Source organism: Schistocerca piceifrons, chromosome 10, assembly GCF_021461385.2.
Source record: "Schistocerca piceifrons isolate TAMUIC-IGC-003096 chromosome 10, iqSchPice1.1, whole genome shotgun sequence".
Classification (NCBI taxonomy): domain Eukaryota; kingdom Metazoa; phylum Arthropoda; class Insecta; order Orthoptera; family Acrididae; genus Schistocerca; species Schistocerca piceifrons.
The window spans coordinates 107462379-107485356 of NC_060147.1; the positions used below are offsets into that span (position 1 = coordinate 107462379).

Consider the following 22978-nt stretch of genomic DNA (forward strand, 5'->3'; position numbering starts at 1 on the left):
ATTGTATTGTATGGAACTGGGGACCTAGAAACGATGGAGAGGCTTCAAATTGTTCAAATGGTTCTTAGTACTATGCGACTTAACTTCTGAGGCCATCAGTCCCCTAGAACTTAGAACTACTTAAACCTAACTAACCTAAGGACATCACACGCATCCATGCCAGAGGCAGGATTCGAACCTGCGGCCGTAGCGGTCGCTCGGCTCCAGACTGTAGCGCCTAGAACCGCACGGCTACCCCGGCCGGCAGGAGAGACTTCGTCAGCACCGTAGTCCTCAGCGGTACACAACCCCACAACAGGCTACAGCATTCCACTCACCCCAGACTGAAGCGCCTAGAACAGCTCGGCCACTCTGGCCGGCAGCAGTTGTGTAATTGTGGCGAAAAGTATGTGCGATGAAGTGTAAAACGACCTTGACAAAGGCGACGAGCATATCTCTCATTACCGTGAGCTTCGCCATACAGAAGGATCTTGTCGGTGCACTCTGCAAACGTGCACTCAACCATGTTAATAGGACTATAACATTCACAGACGCGTGAATGAGGCTCGAACCGAGTCAGACGCCGGCCGGGGTAGCCGAGCGGTTCTAGGCGCTACAGTCTGGAACCCCGCAACCGCTACGCAGGTTCGAATCCTGCCTCGGGCATGGATGTGTGTGATGTACTTAGGTTACTTAGGTTTAAGTAGGGGACTGAGGACCTCAGATGTTAAGTCCCATAGTGCTCAGAGCCATTTGAACCATCTGGGTCAGAAAGAAAGGACGTCACATGACATCAGCCCCCCCCCCCCCTACAATGACTACCCTGCCGCATACCTACCTAGCAGACATGCTTTCAAACAGCTGTAGCACGGAAACGGTACGTTTCTGGACGTGGCTTCCTGTTCGAAATATTATGTACTTACTCCCCTCTACAGGTCCTAGAAAACACTAAGGGGAATTTCTAAACATCCTGCTTAAGCATGTCGGGTCCAGTGGACTAGCGGTAAAGCTGCAAGCCGAGAGGTCTTGTGATCGAACCTCTGTCGGACCACGGACATATCACACTGTTTTTTAACCCATCTCTCACCTCTAAGCGCTGTGAGGAGTCGCCAGATAAGTGAGTTTGAACGTGGTGGTATAGTCGGCGCACGAGCGATGGAACAAAGCATCTCCGATGTAGCAATGAGGTGGGGATTTTCCCGTACGACCATTTCACGAATGTACAGTGAATATCAGGAATCCGGTAAAACATGAAATCTCCGACATCGCTGCGGCCAGAAAAATATCCTGCAACAACGGGACCAACAACGACTGAAGAGAATAGTTCAGCGTGACAGAAGTGCATCCCTTCCGCAAATTGCAGCAGATTTCAATGGTGGGCCATCAACAAGTGTCAGCGTGTGAAACATTGAACGAAAATCATCGATATCGGCTTTCGGAGCCGAAGGCCCACTCGTGTATCCTTGATGACTGCACGACACAAAGCTTTACGCCTCGCCTGGACCCATCAACACCGACATTGGATTGTTGATGACTGGAAACTTGTTTTTTGGTAAACATTTTTGGAAACAGTGATCAATAGAGTACTATATTTTAACTAAAGTTCGGTCTTGGTCACAACACTTATGTCTCAATAACATAGATGACCGGTTTCGGTTGTATTTATATAACCATCTTCAGACCTGTGAATTAATTTTAGAAAATACTAGAGACCAATCTTAAAATAAAATGAAAAGTGTCTAATGACGACAAAATTTTAACAAGATAAAATAAAACTTATTATGCCCACGCCTTCCTTGGAGGATGGTAGGCGGAGCTCTTCTCAGCTGCTACGAAGTCAAATGATGGTTATGAGTGCTGAGCATGAGCTTCATTAGCCACTTTTCATTTTCTTTTAAGATTGGTCTCTAGTATTTTCTAAAATTAATTCACAGGTCTGAAGATGGTTATATAAATATAACCGAAACCGGTCACCTATGTTATTCAGACATCAGTGCTGTGATCAAGACTGAACTTTAGTTAAAATATGGAAACTTGTTGTCTGGTCGGACGAGTCTCGTTTCAAATTGTAACGAGCGGACGGACGTGTACGGGTAGAGAGACAACCTCATGAATCCTTGCACCCTGCATGTCAGCAGCGGACTGTTCAAGCAGGTGGAGGCTCTGTAATGGAGTGGGGTGTGTGCAGTTGGACTGATATGGAACCCCGGATACGTCTAGATACGACTCTGACAGTTGGAACATAGCCAGCCGGAGTGGCCGAGCGGTTCTAGGCGCTACAGTCTGGAACCGCGCGACCGGTACGGTCGCAGGTTCGAATCCTGCCTCGGGCATGGATGTGTGTGGTTCCTTAGGTTAGTTAGGTTTAAGTAATTCTAAGTTGTAGGGGACTGATGACCTCAGAAGTTAAGTCCCATAGTGCTAAGAGCCATTTGAACCATTTTTGAAGTAGACACATATGTAAACATCCTGCCAGATCACCTGCATCATTCATGTCCAGTGTGCATTCCGACGGACTTGGGCAATTCCAACAGGATAAAGCGACACCCCCAAACGTCCAGAATTGTTACAGAGTGGCACCAGGAACACTCTTCTGAGTTTCAAAAACTTCCACTGGCCACCAAACTCCCCAGACATGAACATTACTGAGCGTATCTGGGATGCCTTGCAACGTGCTGTTCAGAAGAGATCTCAACCCCCTGGTACTCTTACGGATTTATGGACAGCACTGCAGGATTCATTGTGTCAATTCCCTCCAGCACTACTTCAGACATTAGTTGAGTCCATACCACGTCGTGTTGTGGCACTTCTGCGTGTTCGCGGTTGCGCTAGACGGTATTAGGCAGGTGTTTGTTTGCCTCTTCAGTGTATATACATAAATTTGTTATGATCCGTCGGAGCGCTAACCCTACTGTCACGTGTTCAGTTTCTTTGTACTCGTAAATAGCGGAGAGGCCTGACGTAGAGTGTCACACACCTCAGGAAAAGGAGGTAAGAGACTTTTAAGTGACCCTGTAGCTACGATGGTACGTCCTTAGGCCGAAGGTGGGGTCACCACCAAAGCACTCGGGGACTGTAGACTAATAATCCGCATCCCTCAAACCACATCCTTAATGAAACTTCAAGAAAAAACATCTGGATGACAATAGTAGAATAGCCATTAATAATGGTACTGTGTAAATATGATGGATGGGTGTGTGACGATGAGCAGATGGCAATAAACAGAAGAACGTAGCTCCGGCGCAGTCGGCCGTGCCTCTTTCTTTGCAGATAGCAGTGACAAACGGCAACGTTTGTGGCAACACAAAATTAACTTCCGCAACTTCGATGCGTAGCAGTAGTGTGTGTGTGTTTGCGTGCGTCAAAAGTGAGGGACAGCTAATTAGCGAGGCAGCACGACCGGCCATCACTCATCGCAGTGGGCGGACTCGCAGAAAAGTGCCACGAATGCATTCAACACCTGCAGGTGACGGGACGCTTTCACACCGTAAAACCTTCCACGCAGTCTGCGAAAAACGTGGGCGAAACTGGGCCGCAATTTAACGCGGTCCTACCCGCAGCATGGAGCAACAGAAAGCAGCGGCTACAGTAAGAGCACGGGCTAGTCACCTGGATTCCGACCAAGCTTTTCGAGAAATTTGCCTTACGTATTAGTAAAAGGACGTAATTAGTGACCCCCTCTCATAAATAGGGTGGGCCAAAACATTGTGGCTACCTGCATATCTGGAGATCTGCCTTTGGAAGGTAATACAGCATCCTTTCGGCATGCCGTGGATTTGACAAGTCCCTTGTTCGTTTCCGGGTGTAAATAACTCCAGACGTCACCAGACAGACAGCTCACGCATTTTCCGTGGTGTGTGGTGCGAAGCCGGGGCCGTATAGCGTCTTACGTGGCTTCCACTGACTTCAGCTCAAGAAATTATGGTGGCTGAGACGTCAACACGAGTTCGTTTCGTGCTCCTAAAACGCACAGTTGTCTTCCTTCATAACAAAGTATCTGTTAGGCCAGATGTGGTTCAAATTGGAAAAAGTAGTATCGGAGGCGATTGAGACATTTATACTGAAGAAATTAATAACAGATGGCAGTGATCGTTCATTGTACACAAAATAGATTCACGAAAATTCAGGAATACAGAAACGCAAGTTGCTTATGAATGAAATAAATAGGAAGTGCAAGAAACTTAAGGCGAAATGGTTGCATGAAAAATGTGAAGAAGTCGAAAAAAAATGGTTGTCAGAAGGAGTTGGCTCTGAGCACTATGGGACTCAACATCTGAGGTCATTAGTCCCCTAGAACTTAGAACTACTTAAACCTAACTATCCATGCCCGAGGCAGGATTCGAACCTGCGGCCGCAGCGGTCGCGCGGTTCCAGACTGAAGCGCCTAGAACCACTCGGCCACCCCGGCCAGCCTCAGAAGGAGTGATTGAGCATATAGAAAAGTCAAAACAGCCTTCTTCGAAAATAAAGGCGAGAACGGTAACATTAAGAGTGCAATGGAAATTCTTCTGTTAAATTGAAAAGAGAAAGCGGACAAGTGGGAAGAGTACACTGAAGGCCTTTGTGAGGGGGAGGACTTGTATAATGATAGAAGAAATAGAAGTCGACAGCGAAGAGATAGGGGATTCAGTATTAGAATAAGAATTTAAAAGTGCGTTGTAAGACTGAAGACCAAGTAAGCCAGAAGGAATAGATAAGATTCCATAGGAATTTCTAAAATCAATGGAAGAAGTGGCAACAAAACGACTGCTCCAGAATGTGTGAGTCTGGCGATATTTCATCTGATATTCGGGAAACATCATCCACACAATTCCCAAGATGCAAGATCCGGCAAGAGTGAGAATTACCGCACTATCAGCTTAACAACTCATGCATCCATGTTGCTGATAAGAATAATATACAAAAGAATGGAAAAGAAAATTGAGAATGTGTCAGATGACGATCAGTTTGGCTTTAGGAAAGTTAAAGGCACTAGAGAGGCGGTTCTGACATTGCGGTTAATAATAGAAACAAGACTGAAGAAAAATCGAGATAGGCTCTTAGGATTTGTCAATCCGGAAAACCCGTTCCACAATGTAAACTGATGCAAGACGTTCGAAATTCTGAGAAAAATGAGGATAAGCTGTAGGGAAAGACAGGTAATGTACAATATGTACAAGAGACAAGGGGCACAATAACAGTGGACGACCAAGAACGAAGTGATCGGATTAAAAACGGTGTAAGACAGGAATGTAGTCGTTCCGTCCTATTGTTCGATCTGTTCATCAAGGAAGCAATGACGGAAATAAGAAAAATGGTTCAAGAGTGGGATTAAAGTTCAAGGTTAAACGATATCAGTTATAAGATTTCTTGGTCGCATTGCTATTTTTAGTAAAAGTAATGGAGAATTACAAGATTTGTTGAATGGAATGAACAGTATATTGAGTACAGAATATGGATTACGAGCAAATCGAGGAAAGACGAAAGAAATCAGAAGTAACAGAAATTAGAACAGCAAGAAACTCACCTTCACAATTGGGGATAGCGAAGTAGACGAATTTAAGTAATTCTGCTACGTGGGTAGTAAAATAACCCATGACGGATGGAGCAAGGAGGACAGCTTTAATAATGGTAATAAAGGTCACTTTCCCCTCTACTGTTTTAATTATGGCACTACTCTTCTTATCAAACTGTAACGAATGTCGTTAGCGAATACGTGTATTGTGATGGAGCAGTTAAAATGCCTAGCTGCTTGAAGACGTACCTGTATGACATCTGGGGGTGAACACCACATATTATTTCTACTGCTCGCTTTTGTGCAATCAGTTCTTTCTTTATAAGTGGTGAGCTACCCCAGAAAACTATACCGTAATACATTTTGGAGTGTAAATATGCAAAATATGTCAGGAGGTTCATTCGTTTGTTTCCAAGACTAGCAACTACACGAAGAACACAAGTATCTGAACTAAATGTTTGAAAAGCTCAGCAATATGCTTCTTCCAGTTCACGTTTTCATCAACACGTACACACAAAAAATCTGAAGTATTTTACTCTATATACTGACTCATGCTTGTGTGCTGCATCAATTGCTGGTTGGCTGTTTGTTGTGCAGAACTGAATACAGTGGGTTTTTTGGAGAGTCCATTTTCTGAGAACCATTTAATAATTCGTTGGAAAATATCATTTATTATTTCTTCTGCTACTTCCTCTCTAATGGAGTTTATTATAACGCTAGAATCGTGAGCAGTATGTACCAGTTTTACTGGATGAATGTTAAGTGGAAGTTATTCACATATATAAGGAATAGGAGTGGACCGAAAATTGAACCCTGAGGGACTACCTTTGTGATCTTTCCTTATTCAGCACCTTTTGTATCCTGTTTAAGTATGATTCAAACCATCTGAATTGGACATTACATGCGACTGCGCCAGCAATAGACATATGAATGTTAGTGACAACAATTTTGTGACACTACAGTGTGCTGTTGTGTTGAGACCGGAGTTGCAACACCACACGAGTCTTACACAGACAACGCCTATCCCTAGGCCTATAAATTTCATCATGTGCCCTCGTGGTGTTGCAGGCACCCTCCGCCGCCGCAGGGTCTGGACAGGACTCGCTGGCCGTGGCTGCGCGCTCTCCATCCCTCCGCCTACGCTTCGGACGTCGCTCTGATCCTCTGCTCTCCGTAAGTACCTGCTGCACACTAGACACACGCAGACTTTCGCTCACACAGGTACCCGTCAGGCAGATCACGCCGAAATTTCACACTTACTTGAGAAATAGACAGTAACGTGTTGTCTGTGGGGGTGAAAAGTTTTTCGGAAGAGTGATCTGGAAGGAGTGCCATAGGGGTCAGTTTTGGGCTCACTATTGTTCTCCTTATATGTAATATGCCGTCGGTTCTGTCTTCCCAAGAATATATCTATGGTGACGATCGATTTAAAAAACAGACCAGACGGTATCGATACTGCCATATCCGAGATCAATGAGGATCTGTCTTCAGAAGTCAGATGGATTAAAGCCTGGGACTTAAACTAAATATGAAGAAGTCACAAATAATTTTACTGTACCAGTAATAATAAATCAAGTAATGCAAGGTTGCCGACAGTGGTGTCTACATCTACATCTGTACTCTGCAAACCTCCGTGAGGTGCATGACAGAGGGTATGTCCCACCGTACAAGTTATTACGGTTTCCTCCCGTTCGACTCACGTACGGAGAGCGGGAATAATGATTGTTTGAAGGCCTCTTGCGTACAGTAGATATTCTAATCTTATCCTCACGATCTCTATGTGAGCAATCCGCAGTGGATTGTAGTATATTGCTAGAGTCATCACTTACAGCCAATCCTTGTAACTTTGTTAATAGACTTTCTCGGCATAGAGTCCTCCAGTTCAGTTCCTTCAGTATCTTCGTGACACTCTCCGATGGATTAAACAAATGTGTGACCATTCGTGCTGACCTCCTCTGTATACGTTCAACATTCTCTATGCGTCACACACACGAGTAATATTCTAGGATGGGTGTTTTGTAAGGAATCTCCTTTGTAGACTGATCCCCCACTATTCTATCAATAAACCGAAATCTTCCACCTGCTTTACCCATGACTGAGCGTATGTGTTCATTCCATTTCATATCCCTGCAAACTGCTACACCCAGATACTTGTATGAATTTCCTGATCCCAACAGTGACTCATTGACATTATAGTAAAAGGATAATAAGTATTTCATTCCTGTGAAGTGCACAGTTTTGCATTTCTGAACATTTCGAGCAAGTTACCAATCCTTGCACCACTTTGAAATATTTTCAAGACCTGACTCAATATTTATGCAGCTTCTTTCAGACAGTACTTCACTGCAGATATATGAGTCATCTGGACAAAGCATGATGTTACTATTAATATTGCCTACAAGATCGTTAATATACAACACGAAGAGCAAGGGTTCCAACACATCCGAAGTTACATCCGCATCTAGTGATGACTCTACATTAAAGACAACATGTTGCGACCTCCCTATGGAAAAGTCCTCAATCCAGTCACAAATTTCGCTTCGTTCCACACATGATGGTATTTTAGACAATAGGCGTAGGCGTGGTACTGAGTCAAATGTTTTTTTTGGAAATCAAGAAATACTGGTTCTACCTGATAGCCTTGATCCAAAGCTTTCATGCGAATAAAATGCCAAATGGGTTTTACATAATCGACGTTTTCAGGATCCGTACTGGTTGGCATTGAGAGATCATTCTGTTCAAGACACCTCATTATGTTTGATTCCAGAATACGTTCTAAGATTCTACACCAAATCGATGTCAAGGATACTGGCCGGGAGTTTTGTTGATTACTTCTACTACCGTCTTGTAGACGGGTGTGACCTGTAGTTTTTTCTAAGACCTGGGTACAATTTTTTGTTTAATGAAACTATGCTATATGATTTGCAGCTACTCACCTGTTCTGAGGTAATTTTCTCTCTGCAGCTTGTACTTACTCTCTGGTATTTGCTACGCAAATCTTCACTTCTTACTGTACGTTGGGGTTCTTGGTGCAGCGATTTTATTTAATAAGGACTCTAATTACATGTTCACTGGTTCTACATGAAAGCTCAAACTCTAATCAGTTTAAAAAAGAAACGGATAACGTTAACAACTTGCAACTTGCATTGAATGAGGATAGGTAGTGACAATTTCGTTACATTCCTAGCAATTAGTTACTTTTATTATTCTAAAATCAGATTTCACTATGAGGTTCTATAATATACACTACTGGCCATTAAAATTGCTACACCACGAAGATGACGTGCTACAGACGCGAAATTTAACCAACAGGAAGAAGATGCTGTGATATGCAAATCATTAGCTTTTCAGAGCATTTACACAAGGTTGGCGCCGGTGGCGACACCTACAACGTGCTGACATGAGGAAAGTTTCCAACCGATTTCTCATACACAAACAGCAGTTGACCGGCGTTGCCTGCTGAAACGTTATTGTGATACCTCGTGTAAGGAGGAGAAATGCGTACCATCACGTTTCTGACTTTGATACAGGTCGGATTGTAGCCTACCGCAATTGCGGTTTATCGTATCGCGACACAGCTGCTCGCGTTGGTCGAGATCCTATGACTGTTAGCAGAATATGGAATAGGTGGGTTCAGGAGGGAAATACGGAACGCCGTGCTGGATGCCAACGGTCTCGTATCACTACCAGTCGAGATGACAGGCATCTTATCCTCATGGCTGTAACGGCAGCCACGTCTCGATCCCTGAGTCAATAGATGGGGACGTTTGCAAGACAACAACCATCTGCACGAACGGTTCGACGACGTTTGCAGCAGCATGGACTATCAGCTCGGAGACTTTGGCTGCGGTTACTCTTGACGCTGCATCACAGACAGGAGAGCCTGCGATGGTGTACTCAACGACGGACGTGGGTGCACGAATGGCAAAACGTCTTTTTTCGGATGAATCCGGGTTCTGTTTACAGCATCATAATGGTCGCATCCGTGTTTGGCGACATCGCGGTGAATGCACATTGGAAGCGTGTATTCGTCATTGCCACATTGGCGTATCACCCGGCGTGATGGTATAGAGTGCCATTGGTTACACGTCTCGGCCACCTCTTGTTCGCATTGACGGTACTTTGAACAGTGGACGTTACATTTCAGATGTGTTACGACCCGTGGCTCTACCCTTCATCCGATCCCTGCGAAACCCGACATTTCAGCAGGACAATGCACGACTGCATGTTGCAGGTCCTGTACGGCCTCTCTGGATACAGAAAACGTTCGACTGCTGCCCTGGCCAGCACATTCTCCAGATCTCTCACCATTTGAAAACGTATGGTCAATGGTGGCCGAGCAACTGGTTCGTCACAATACGCCAGTCACTACTCTTGATGAAGTGTGGTATCGTGTTGAAGCTGCATGGGCAGCCATCCAAGCTCTGTTTGACTCAATGCCTAGGCGTATCAAGGCCGTTATTACGGCCAGAGGTGGTTGTTCTGGGTACTGATTTCTCAGGATCTATGCACCCAAACTGCGTGAAAATGTAATCACATGTCAGTTCTAGTATAATATATTTGTCCAGTGAATACCCGTTTATCATCTGCATTTCTTCTTGGTGTAGCAATTTTAATGGCCAGTAGTGTAGGTTCCTTGACGGTAAAAACAGCTAAAATAATATTGACTATCGGTGTTGGAGCCACATTTCAAATAATGAAAATAGTTAAGATTTTTTTTCTTTATTTGAACCCTAAGTAGAAGAGAAAACTGCGGTCACACTGCAGGATAGGGGCATGGATTAGCTTCAGAACCGTTCAGCGTAGCAGCACGCAATATAATATTGACACGAACACATAAAAACTATAGGAGGGGGAGGGGGGCGGGGCGGTTGTACAAGTTGTTGGTATTCGCACTAATTCCGCCAGCTTACACCGTCGGAAAACGGAGCCAAACAGAGACTCCTGAGTACGCTTTACACTATCAGGATGGGTCACCGTAACCGATATTGTTCTCGCTAAGGAAGATGGCTTGGATTGATTAAACAAATCTAACGCGCTTTGAAATGTGAAATACATTACTGAACTACTGGCCATTACTTCATACCAAGGGACTGAAACAAACTACGTGAAAAGCTTTGAGGAAGTAAGACACAGTGTAGGGAACACATGGAGTCCATTAGCACTCACAAAGGCATCTCACCAAGAATTACCAAATTATTACGTAAAACACGGCTGAGGGCCACGAAAATAGTTATATCAAACAGCAAGAGGTCGAGCAACATCTGAATTACGCTCGATTTAGGTGCCACATAAACTATTCCTACTCACATGGACAGAACTCACTTTCAAGGGAACAAAAATTCGAACGAAAATTCTCACAACAGGTGTCTCAAATTTCTGAGAATCACTTTTGGAAAACGTTAAAACAATTTAACAGACTCCGATTCCTTTCGTTGACTTAATACATCTTTCACACGCACACGTGGCGAGCACTGTAGTCACAAACAAACGGCCCAAAAGTTCATAAAATAACTGATTAAAAATACTCTGTCCCCGCTTTCATATACTTTAGCACACATTTAACATTATTAAACAACCGCAAATACTGCAATTTCTACTCGTCAATTGGCGCGAACATATGCTCGCGGCCACATTACAAAGAAACTTGCACAAGATTCAGCTTTATCCCACAAAAAAGTATAGTTAAAATGCAACAGCTTCACGAATTCTCTCAAATAGACAAATTTCACCCTCAATTATTCACAAAATAGAGTGCAGAGCCGATGGCCCACACTCAGTCTCAATAACCGCATCCCCAATTTTGCCTTGCTCTACCCCATCAAAATTATGACAGTAAAATTGTCTTCTGACACTCCCCTGAATAAACTGACCATAGACGACACTTCGTGAACATTATTAACGGCGGTACAACTAATTTTATGTATTTTTCTCGCCATACCAGCAAGAGGTCCACAAGAGCGTCTGAACCTCGGGTCAGTCCGTCTGACAGTGTACCAACGTGACGAAATTCGGAGACAAGCTATGCTTTGGCAAATCTACTGCCCCTACACTGAAGCGCCAAGGAAACTGGTACAGGCATGCGTATTCAGATACAAAGATATGTAAACAGGCGCTGCGGTCGGCAATGCCTCAGTAGTTAGATCGGTTACTGCTGCTACAGTGGCAGGTTATAAAGATTTAAGTGGCTTTGTACGTGGTGTTACAGTCGGCGCACGAGTGTTAGGACTCAGCATCTCCGAGGTAGCGATGAAGTGGAAATTTTTCCTTACGACCATTTCACGAACGTACAGTGAATATCAGGAATCCGGTAAAACATCAAATCTCCGATATCGCTGCGCCCAGAAAAATATCCTGTAAGAGCGGGACCAACGACGACTGAAGAGAATCGTTCAAGGTGACAGAAATGCAACCCTTCCGAAAATGGCTGGAGATTTCAATGCTGGGCCATCAACAAGTATCAGCGGGCGAACCATTCAACGAAACATGATCGATATGGGCTTTCGGAGTCGGAGACCCACTCATGTACCCTTGATGACTGCACGACACAAAGCTTTACGCCTCGCCTGGACCTTTTAACACCCACATTGGACTGTTGATGAATGGAGCATGTTGCCTGGTCGGACGAGTCACGTTTCAAATTGTATCGAGGGGATAGACGTGTACGGGTATGGATACAACCTCATGAATCCATGAGCCCTGAATGTCAGCAGGTCACTGTTCAAGCTGGTGGAGGCTGTGTAATGGTGTGCGGCGTGGGCAGTTGGAGTGATACGGGAGGCCTGATATGTCTAGAAACGACTCTGACAGGCGACACGTGGGTAGGCATCCTGTCCGATCACCTGCATCCATTCATGTCCATTGTACTTTCCGACGGACTTGGGAAATTCCAGCAGAACAATGTGACACTCCATACCTCCATAATTGCTACAGAGTGGCTCCATTAACACTCTTCAGTGTTTAAACACTTCCGCTGGCCACCCAACTCCCCATATATGATCATTATTGAACATGGTGTCAATTCCCTCCAGCACTACTCAGACATTAGGCAGGTCCATGCCACGTCGTGTTGCGGCACTTCTGCGTGCTCGCGGGGGTCCTGCACGATATTAGGCAGTTTCTTTCGCTCTTCAGTGTAAAATACAACATGCGCGGAATAATAGTAGATCTGAGAACAATAGAAATAATAAACGACATAAAAAACTCAAATTTAACCACCAGCAAAGAGAAGACATTGAATTTTTATGCGCAAATGTGCCAGAATATACGGTTACTCGCCGAGCAATTGACATATGTTTGGTAGGAGAGGGAAAGAAGCAAATAATAGGATTACAGAACAAATTTCAGCGCATTATGGCCGTTATCTGCATCTTGTTGTATGCTGCGCAAGCCAGCTTATAGAGTGTGGTGGAGGGTACTTTATGTACCATTATCACTTCACCCTTTACGTGTTCCAGTTGCGAATGGTTCGTGGAAGAATGATCGTTGGTAAGTCTCCGTATAGACTCGAATCTCTCTAATATTACCTCCATGGTCTTTTCGCGAGGTATACGTAGGAGGAAGGAATACATTGCTGAGTCTTTCAGGAACATTATGCTCTTATAATTTTAACTGTAAATACTAGCAGGATCCACAATGCGGCTCTTGCAGCGTCTGCCACTGCGATTGGCTGAGCCCCTGCGTCACGCTTTCTTGCTTACTAAATCAACCTGCAACAAAACGTGTCACTCTTCTTTGGCTCTTCTCTATTTCTCCTATAGGTCCTATATGTGCGGGTCGAATACAGAAGAGCAATATTCATTTATTGATCGAACGAGTTTCTCGTAAGATACGACCATCGCAGGGGGACTGCACTTTCAAATGATTCTCCGAATGATTCGTAATCTCACGCCTGCCTTTCCTACGATTCTTTTTATCTTGGTGTTTCGCTCTCACATAGTTAATCGATTTGACTGTTACCTGCATCTCTGTAATCGTACAGTATAGTATCTTTCCGCCGACTGATTTGCACTACGTCACATTACTTCAGGGTTAGTTGTTAATCCCTGCACGAAGCGTCGATACGCTACAGGTTTTGCTGCATTTCACTACAGTTTTCTAGCCTCTTAATTTGTCTATGTACAACACCAGCTCCCGAGAACAGCTTTAAGGAGCTTCCGACATCGACTAGGTCATTTATATCTGTTGTGAAAAGTAATTCACCCATTACACTCCCAGTGGTTTTGTCGGCTCGTTATTGGTAGCTACATGTATTTTTTATATTCTTTATTGTTACTGTTGTAGCCAATAGGAGAAAAGTAAATTTCTTGTAATAACGCCATTGGCAAAGCATCAGAGAGTGGCTTATGTGGAAACGTAATATAACATGTTGTCCCCTTACACCACAGAACTGTAAGAGAAAAATAATGCAGGTGCACTGCATACTGTCTTCTTCATACCATACTGTAACATTAGGAGTAAAGGAGTGGATGTAGATGTAGATTTCCTGTCGCATGCGTAGAGTTCATATTTTAGATGCAGGTTTTATATAGTAGATGTAGATTTTATATAGTAGTTGTAGATTTTGTATAGTAGTTGTTGATTTTATATTGCAGATGTAGATTTTACATTCCAGTTTAAGACTCAAAATGTAGATTTTAAAATTGTAGATTTCAGAGTGTAGATACAGATATACAGGGTGTTACAAAACGTTCCCGATAAATATATAATGTAGCGGCGAATGAGAATTTGTAACAAGGCCAGGAATCGAACCCGGGTACTCCGCTTACTAGGCAGACGCTTTAGCCATTAAACCACCTTGGTACAGTGGTTCACACAACTGGGCGGATTACCCTGGCACGCTTCTTCCCTCGCTCCAAATTCCAATTGGTGCCCAAGCCTGCTGCAAATTCCTCTTAGCTTAGTGGCCCTGCATATAAAGTGGTACAATTTTGCATTCGGCGCTTCAGTCTATATACATGAAATCATATCTGTATGAGATCTCTGAAATTGTGTCATTTCATTTTATAAGATATCGACAAACTTTGTGGGGCTGTAGAAGGCGTCTTGAGGAACACACTGAGAATGGGAACCCGTGTCTGGAAACATCCTGCAACTGTGCTTCAGACAGGTTTCACTTGGCTACCCCTTCGGCAGCAAACGTAACATTGTTTGGTGATGGACTGCAGATGGAACGTCTCACAATGTTGTTCGTTATTCAGTGATCGCGACTGATTGCCATGATCGCCAGTGGAGAAAAGATGGAGCTAGTTGCTGCGTAGACAGCCCTTGTCCCTGTGAATGAGATGCTCTGTTGCCTCAGCGGATGACAGTTGCGGCCATGAGGTTCCATCCACAGTTTATTTTCCTCCTGAAAACCGAATTGGAGATTTTAGATGATTTCAGGATAATGTACTGTAGATGGAAACCCATGTCCAAAACCGTCATCCAGTGAGACAACAGAGCATCGAAATATTAGGAGACGAGGCCATTCTATGCAGCAGCTAGCTGCTAGCGGTTGTGGCAATGAGTCTCGATCACTGAATAACAAACAACACTGCGAGACGTTCCGCTTATGGTCTGTCAGCGTACAAAGTCACGTTTGCTGCTGAAGGGGTGGCCTATCGGCAGGCGCCAGCTCATATAGTTTTGACACACTGCACGAAATTCGTCGGTAACACGCTATTACATAGAATTTTAGATATAGGTGTAGATTTCATATTGTGTATGTGAAATTCATGTTGCAGATTTCAAATTGTTGATACAGATATAGAAATGGGTGTAACGTAGTAGATATAGATGTAGTTTTTATATTGTGTACGTAGGTTTCATATTATGAGTTACAGACTGCAGATGTAGATTTCAAATTGTAGATATAAATACAGAAATACATGTCAGGTTGTGGATGCAAATACAGATTTAGATGCAGACTACACACTGTAGGTGTAGAGTGGGCCAAAATGGATTACCTATACCACTTTTGTCAATTTGAGTCTTACACATCACTAGTAATCTCAATGTAAACCTCATGTTTTCTATACTGCTTTGTTTCTAAAAACGTATGAATCGTCTGTTTTGTTTTTCTATGGCTCCCCCTACTGAACAACCTGTTTCGTCTGTTTCAGAACCAGCTGGGCGCTCCAGAGAGTCCAGTGGAGAACTGAAGGCCCTGCATACCACCGCTAACGACCATAGCTACTCTCTGACCCACATCCAACGTAACTGCTGTAGAAATCTCTCCGTTTGTTTTGCGTCCCACCAGAAACCACTGCGCGGATAGTATTTTAAAACCAGAACTTCTCTTTCAAGACGCTCGACAACAGCGTCTGTGAAATACGCTCCGATCCGACCACGGTGGACCCGTTTCCCTTAGAGTATCATTACACGTCAATGTAAAATACAAAAAGTATTACTAATGCTACTTCTGAATACGAAGCTGTTATTGTATTTGCTGTAGCAGTGTAAAGAAAGTCTGTTAAATAAACATCCCAGAAAAAATTCATCACTTTCTGTAATTCGTGTCTGACCAGATTTCTTTTCTGTGTGTCACGTCGCACACTGCATTCCACTTGCTTTTTTGATCCTCTTGATTGCTGCTTAAATCTGCTTTGCTAGTAAGTAGCTTAATAACAATGTAAGAAATGCAATGAATTGCAAAATACATGTAGAAGCTGTGTACCATGAATTGTCCAAGACTTTCATTTTAGCTGCATCACAGGAATCCTTCCCTTCGTAATTTCCTCACTCCTAACTTGTCTCAGAACGACACACATGAACCATTCAACACAACCGTGACAAGAAAGGATACAAAAAGCAATTTTACAAAAATTAAGTCTACTTAAAGCACACGAGAATCGTAAAGTTGCAGGTTCTGCTTCTCTGTTCATACACACAGTTGTAATCTTTCAAGAAGGAACGAGTTGAGCAGAAAAAAGCAAAATTATATATATATATATATATATATATATATATATATATATATATATATATATATATATATATATATATATATATATATAAGAAACTACAGAAAGCTCAAACAAGAAGCCAATATGACACTATTTTAAATAATATGGAAATGTCGTTCTGCTTTGAGAAAACACAATTTTTCTTCTTTTAACACCAGACCATGTACTAGAGAAGTTTCTCCACCTTAAGTGGGTTCATTTATACTGTGTCAAATAACAAGTAAAGAATTTTGCATAGTAATACAAAACAGATTTTAAGGTTATGGTATTTAAATTAATAAAAGTGTCTAACAGAAAAAAATTAACAGGAAAACTATATACCTTAGTATTACAGATTGATCTTCATGTGGCTATCTGATGTTAGCAGCACAGCTATAATTATTACGCTCCAGTATGTCATCTGCAATTAATCAGTTTTTTTCAATGTTATGTTAGGCAATTTGCCAAATTTTAGGCCTAAAATCGAATTATTGCTTTTTCGTTTTTCCTCATGTTGTATTACAGTAATAGTACCTGCATATAACTAATATCAAATACCAGCCTTAATTTGAGGAAGAAATTTCTGAGGATGTACGTCTGGAGTACAGCATTGTATGGTAGTGAAACATGGACTGTGGGAAAACCGGAACAGAAGAGAGTCGAAGCATTTGAGATGTGGTGCTATAGACGAATGTTGAAAATTAGGTGGACTGATAAGGTAAGGAATGAGGAGGTTCTACGCAGAATCGGAGAGGAAAGGAATATGTGGAAAACACCGATAAGGAGGACAGGATGATAGGACATCTGCTAAGACATGAGGGAATGACTTCCATGGTACTAGAGGGGGCTGTAGAGGTCAAAACCTGTAGAGGAAGACAGAGATTGGAATACGTCAAGCAAATAATTGAGGACGTAGGTTGCAAGTGCTACTCTGAGATGAAGAGGTTAGCGCAGGAAAGGAATTCGTGGCGGGCCGCATCAAACCAGTCAGTAGACTGATGACCAAAAAAAAAAAAAAAATAACGTTCTTAACGAAGATTCAATGATTTTGTGCTTTGACTATCGTTTCTTAGCGTAAAGTACTATGTTTCTAAAATGTGTTGGAGACATTTGATAGTGAATAAGATTTGTAAATTAGGGGAGGGGGGGAGGGGTCATGTGTGTAAACTGACTGTACTTACTTTTCCACACGGAGGTTGAGCGGAACAGACTCTTTGACTGTTTGTCTGATATTGACTTGTTCTGCCATCATGTTCTATGTCTTCTGGGTGAGTATTTCGAATTTTGAAGTGATATTATGCTTTCGGGGCTGTGCCTGTTTCTGTGTGTGTGTGTGTGTGTGTGTGTGTGTGTGTGTGTGTTTATTTTGGTGCTGAGAATGACATACATGACACACTAGGTATTCATTCATTACATCTTTGACTTCCACGATGGCTTTTTGTATATGGTATTTTCTTTGGAGGGCTGTTGCTGCGTTTAAGATTTTTTAAGTCAATGTTTATGGCTGTCGTTCAGTGGTTTGATGTCCATGAAGTGGTAAGCGAATATAGAAGGACTGCTGTTAAGTGTCCTTGTGGGTTCATTGTATCTAGTACTGAAATTTCCACCTTTCTGTCTAATGTAAAATGAGTTAAAGTCTAGATATGTGAGTTGACGGATTGCAGATGTGTTGTGCTCGTCTGTGTTAATGTGAGTTGTCCTCCATTTCTTCTGATGGAGTTATCTGTTCGGTGGTCATTTTCATTCCTTGTTTCTTGAGTATGTTACCTACCCTGTGAGTTGTTTTGTTCTTGTAGGTTAGTGTCATCCATTCTTTGTAGCTGTGGTTGTTCCTCTTCCAGATGTGTTGTGGATGTTTTTGTTCTGTACGTTTATGTTCTGTCTGTCTATGCTTGTGTGTTGGTGCTGATCTCTTTGCTGTTACCTGTGGGCGTGTTTTTCAATTTTGTTTTAGTTTTGTGGTTTAGCTGGTCTATCACGCTTGTTTTGTATCTATTTTCGACAGTTATTTGTTTGATTATCTGTAGCTCATTGTTGCAGTTTTCCTCATCGAGGGGAGGTTTGTTCAACGTGTGCTGGAAACCAGTTCCTTAGTGGGTAATTGGATGTGATATTTCCAGAATTATGGAAACATCCCCAAGGCTGTGGCTAAGCCATGTCTCCGCAATATCCTTTCTTCCAGTAGTGCTAGTCCGGCAAGTTTCGCAGGAGCAGTTCTGTGAAGTTTGCAAGGTAGGAGCCGAGGTACTGGCAGAAGCAAAATTGTGAGGAGGGATCGTGAGTCGTGCTTGGGTAGCTGGTAGAGCACTTGCCCACGAAAGGCAAAGGTCCCGAGTTCGAGTCTCGGTCCGGCACACAGTTTTAATCTGCCAGGAAATTTCAAAACCAGCGTACACTCCACTGTAGAGTGAAAATTTCATTCTGATGTTAGGGATATTGGTCTGTAATATTGCGGGGCGGTGCTTTTACCCTTCTTATATACGGGAGTTACCCATGTTTTCTGCCAGTCGCTTGCGACGTTGCTCTGAGCGAGAGATTCGCGATAGCCGCAATCCCTGTGTTCACAAACACTTGAATAGCCCAATTGGTGGACAAGTGCCAGCAGTGTGAGCAGAGACGTCCAGTAGTGTAGCGAACTGTTTGATTGTAAACCGTCGACCACGTCCAATGAGAGTGTCCGCACGTTCCAACACTCTGCAAGCGCCTATGAATTCCGCAAAGCTCTGGTTTCCCGCAAAAAAAAAAAAAAAAAAAAAAAAAAAAAAACACTCGCTGACAGTTCTCTGCATGGATCGCACCTCCGTTACAGACGCCATTTTGATGGCTACATATAGCGTCGCTACGTATCGGAACTTGAAACTATACTGACTAGTATGGGAATATTTCACGATGTCCCACATCAAATTCCATACTTTTTCTAGCGAAATTGACCGAGGAAAAAAAGAGCACTGCATTACTTGCTGAAAGTCGTTCGTACATACTCTAAAAGTGGCAGCAACCCTCTTTCGGCTGAAGTAACCTACTGCTTGGCGCCGTCCTTTAAGCGCATTCTCTTTGCTATTCTGGGCCTGAAGTGTCAGCGGCTTCGTAGAGATTATAGATATGATCACCAGGATGAAACTGTTTTTCCTGCACTGTCTCATGGATGTCTTATCTACGTTGAACTTGCTCAAATCTTATCCTCTAGCTATCGAGGTAGACTTCCTAAGACTTGGGTGCTGTCCTTGTCTGACATCTCCGACGCTTTGGTAAAACGATGAGGTATTTCGTTCTGATCTGCCAGCTTGAATACTGATTACTATACATCGTTCTCTGTAAATGCATAAAAACACTTTTGCACTTCAAAAATTTAAACAAGGATTTTGAGTCCGGGTATTTACTGAACACACTCCATAAGCGTACGATTACTTTTTTAGCATTTACTGCATCTCTGTTTCTTCGTAGACCTCTTCTTGTGAGCGTATTACGTCAGAAATAAATTTGTCTTGCTGTTGTAGAATAAGACATCTTATCATTCATTACCGCCTCAATCGTATTTTCCATTGTGAGAGGATCCCATGTTTGTTCTGATTTCCGGACTATTTTCTGGGTGTAATGAAGCTCTAGCATCTGAAACAATACTGAGAGGATATTTGTACACTACTGGCCATTAAAATTGCTACGCCACGAAGATGACAGGAAGAAGATGCTGTGATATGCAACTGATTAACTATTCGGAGCATTCACACAAGGTTGGCGCCGGTGGCGACACCTACACCGTCCTGACATGAGGAAAGTTTCCAACCGATTTCTCATACACAAACAGCAGTTGACCGCCGTTGCCTGGTGAAACGTTGTTGTGATGCCACGTGAAAGGAGGAGAAATGCGTACCATCACGTTTCCGACTTTGATAAAGGTCGGATTGTAGCCTATCGCGATTGCGGTTTATCGTATCGCGACATTGCTGCTCATGTTGGTCGAGATCTAATGACTGTTAGCAGAATATGTAATCGGTGGGTTCAGGAGGGTAATACGGAACGCCGTGCTGGATCCCAACGGCTTCGTATCACTAGCAGTCGAGATGACAGGCGTCTTATCCGCATGGCTGTAACGGAACGTGCAGCCACGTCTCGATCCCTGAGTCAACAGATGGGGACGTTTGCAAGACATCAACCATCTGCACGAACAGTTCGGCGACGTTTGCATCAGCACGGAGACCATGGCCGCGGTTACCCTTGACGCTGCATCACAGACAGGAGCGCCTGCGATGGAGTACTCAACGACGAACCTGGGTGCACGAATGGCAAAACGTCATTTCTTCGGATGAATCCAGGTTCTGTTTACAGCGTCATGATGGTCGCATCCGTGTTTGGCGACATCGTGGTGAACGTACATTGGAAGCGTGTACTCGTAATCGCCATACTGGCGTATCACCTGGCGTGATGGTATGGGGTGCCATTTGTAACATGTCTCGGTTCACCTCTTGTTCGCATTGACGGCACTTTAAACAGTGGACGTTACATTTCAGATGTGTTACGACCCGTGGCTCTCTCCTTCATTCGATCCCTGCGAAACCCTACATTTCAGCAGGATAATGCTCGACCGCATGTTGTAGGTCCTGTACGGGCCTTTCTGGATATAGAGAATATTCGACTGCTGCCCTGGCCAGCACATTCTCCAGATCTCGCACAAATTGAAAAGGTCTGGTCAATGGTGGCCGAGCAACTGGTTCGTCACAATACGCCAGTCACTACTCTTGATGAACTGTGGTATCGTGTTGAAGCTGCATGGGCAGCTGTACCTGTACACGCCATCCAAGCTCTGACTCAATGCCCAGGCGTATCAAGACCGTTATTATGGCCAGAGGTGGTTGTTCTCGGTACTGATTTCTCGGGATCTATGCACCCAAATTGCGTGAAAATGTAATCACATGTCAGTTCTAGTATAATATATTTGTCCAATGAATACCCGTTTATCATCTGCATTTCTTCTTGGTGCAACATTTTTAATGGCCTGTACTGTATTAAAAGAACAGAGATGGTTTTAAATAATACAGATTAACTACTTCCTAATCATCACCAAGGGATAGACTGATGGATGATACCTTTGCATGTTAAAGGAGTCAGAAGCCAATCTGCAGTATTATGAGTGCTATATGGAAGTAACTTATTCTTATTAGGGTAAGCAGATTAAAAAAGTAAGCTTTTGGCATTAGCAGCCACCTTGGCCACATTCCCCGTTAAGTACTGCGATCACTTTGCCCGATAGGATGCCATGTCGGCATTAATGGTTCACAGATCACACTATGAAAGAAACAACAAGGAACTACAATTATTACAAACTAAAAGATACTGTTAAAACAGATACGTTGCAGAAACAGTACGAGGGACGTACAATACGTAATGCATCACATTTTTTTCTCGGCCAGTTTCAGTTGAAAAAATGCAGAATTTATTGTGAGACGTCGCGGAAATTTCCCGTTTCAGTCCCTACAGTTTCGAACGGTCGTGGTGCTATATGTAGCTTTGAAAATGGTGTCTGTAACGGAGGAGCGTTTCAAGCAACGAGCTCCCATTGAGTTTCTTGTGGCGGAGATCCAGAGCATCGCAGATCTTCACAGGCCCTAGCAGGATGTCTACGGAGATCTGTCAGTGAACAAAAGCACGGTGAGTCGTCGGGCGTGGCGTCTGTTGTCATCATCACAACAAGGTCGCGCAAACCTGTCGGATCTCCAGTGTGATGGCCGACCGCAAACTGCTGTGACACCTGCAATGTCGCAACGTGCGGACACTCTCAATCGATGTGATCGACGGATGACAATCAAACTCCTCGCTGCTCACTAGACCTCGTCCACCAGTTGGGATACTCAAACGTGTGTGCCCGCCCCTGGATTCCTCGGCGCCTAGTAGAATGCCGTAGAGTGTAACGAAGAACCAACTGTGAGTAACTGCTTGCACGTTACTGGGCTACTTTTACTAGATCATCGTCACAGGCGATGAAACATGGGTTCATCACTTCGAATCTCAAATAAAACGTCAATCCAAAAAAAAAAAAAATTCAAAGTCGCACACTCAGCAGGTAAGGTCAAGGCGACGGTTTTCTAGGACTCTGAAGGGGTTGGTCTGCTTGATGTTCTCCCTCGTGGTGCAACAATCAGTTGGGAGATATATTGTGCTACCCTCAGGAAACTGAAGAAATTACTTCAGCGTGTTCGTCGCCACAAAAATGCAAACGAACTTCTCCTTCTCTGTGACAACAAAAAGGCTTACACAAGTCTGCGCATCCAAGAGCAGCTCACAAAACTTCATTGCACTGCTCTTTCTCATCCACCTTACGGCCCAAATCTCGCACCACTGGACGTGCATCTGTTTGGGCCAATGAAGGATGCACCCCGGGAGAAGCAGTACTTGGATCTACATCTACATTGACATCCATACTCCGCAAGCCACCTGACGGTGACTCTGAGTACCTGTATCGGTTCTCCCTTCTATTCCAGTCTCGTATTGTTCGTGGAAAGAAAGATTGTCGGTATGCCTCTGTGTGGGCTCTAATCTCTCTGATTTATCCTCATGGTCTCTTCGCGAGATATACGTAGGAGGG

General features: G+C 43.6%; 1 protein-coding gene across 1 annotated transcript in view; it reads left to right on the forward strand.

Annotated features, from left to right (window-relative positions):
• Window positions 1–15953, forward strand: part of LOC124719043 (short neuropeptide F) — a 559557-nt gene extending 543604 nt beyond the window's left edge. Inside the window, exons 4-5 of the mRNA XM_047244715.1 lie at window positions 6542–6646; window positions 15577–15953. Of these exons, the coding sequence (XP_047100671.1) occupies window positions 6542–6646; window positions 15577–15615 (144 nt within the window). The 3' untranslated portion in view covers window positions 15616–15953. The remainder of the gene's footprint in view (window positions 1–6541; window positions 6647–15576) is intronic.
• The last annotated feature ends 7025 nt before the right edge of the window (window positions 15954–22978 follow it).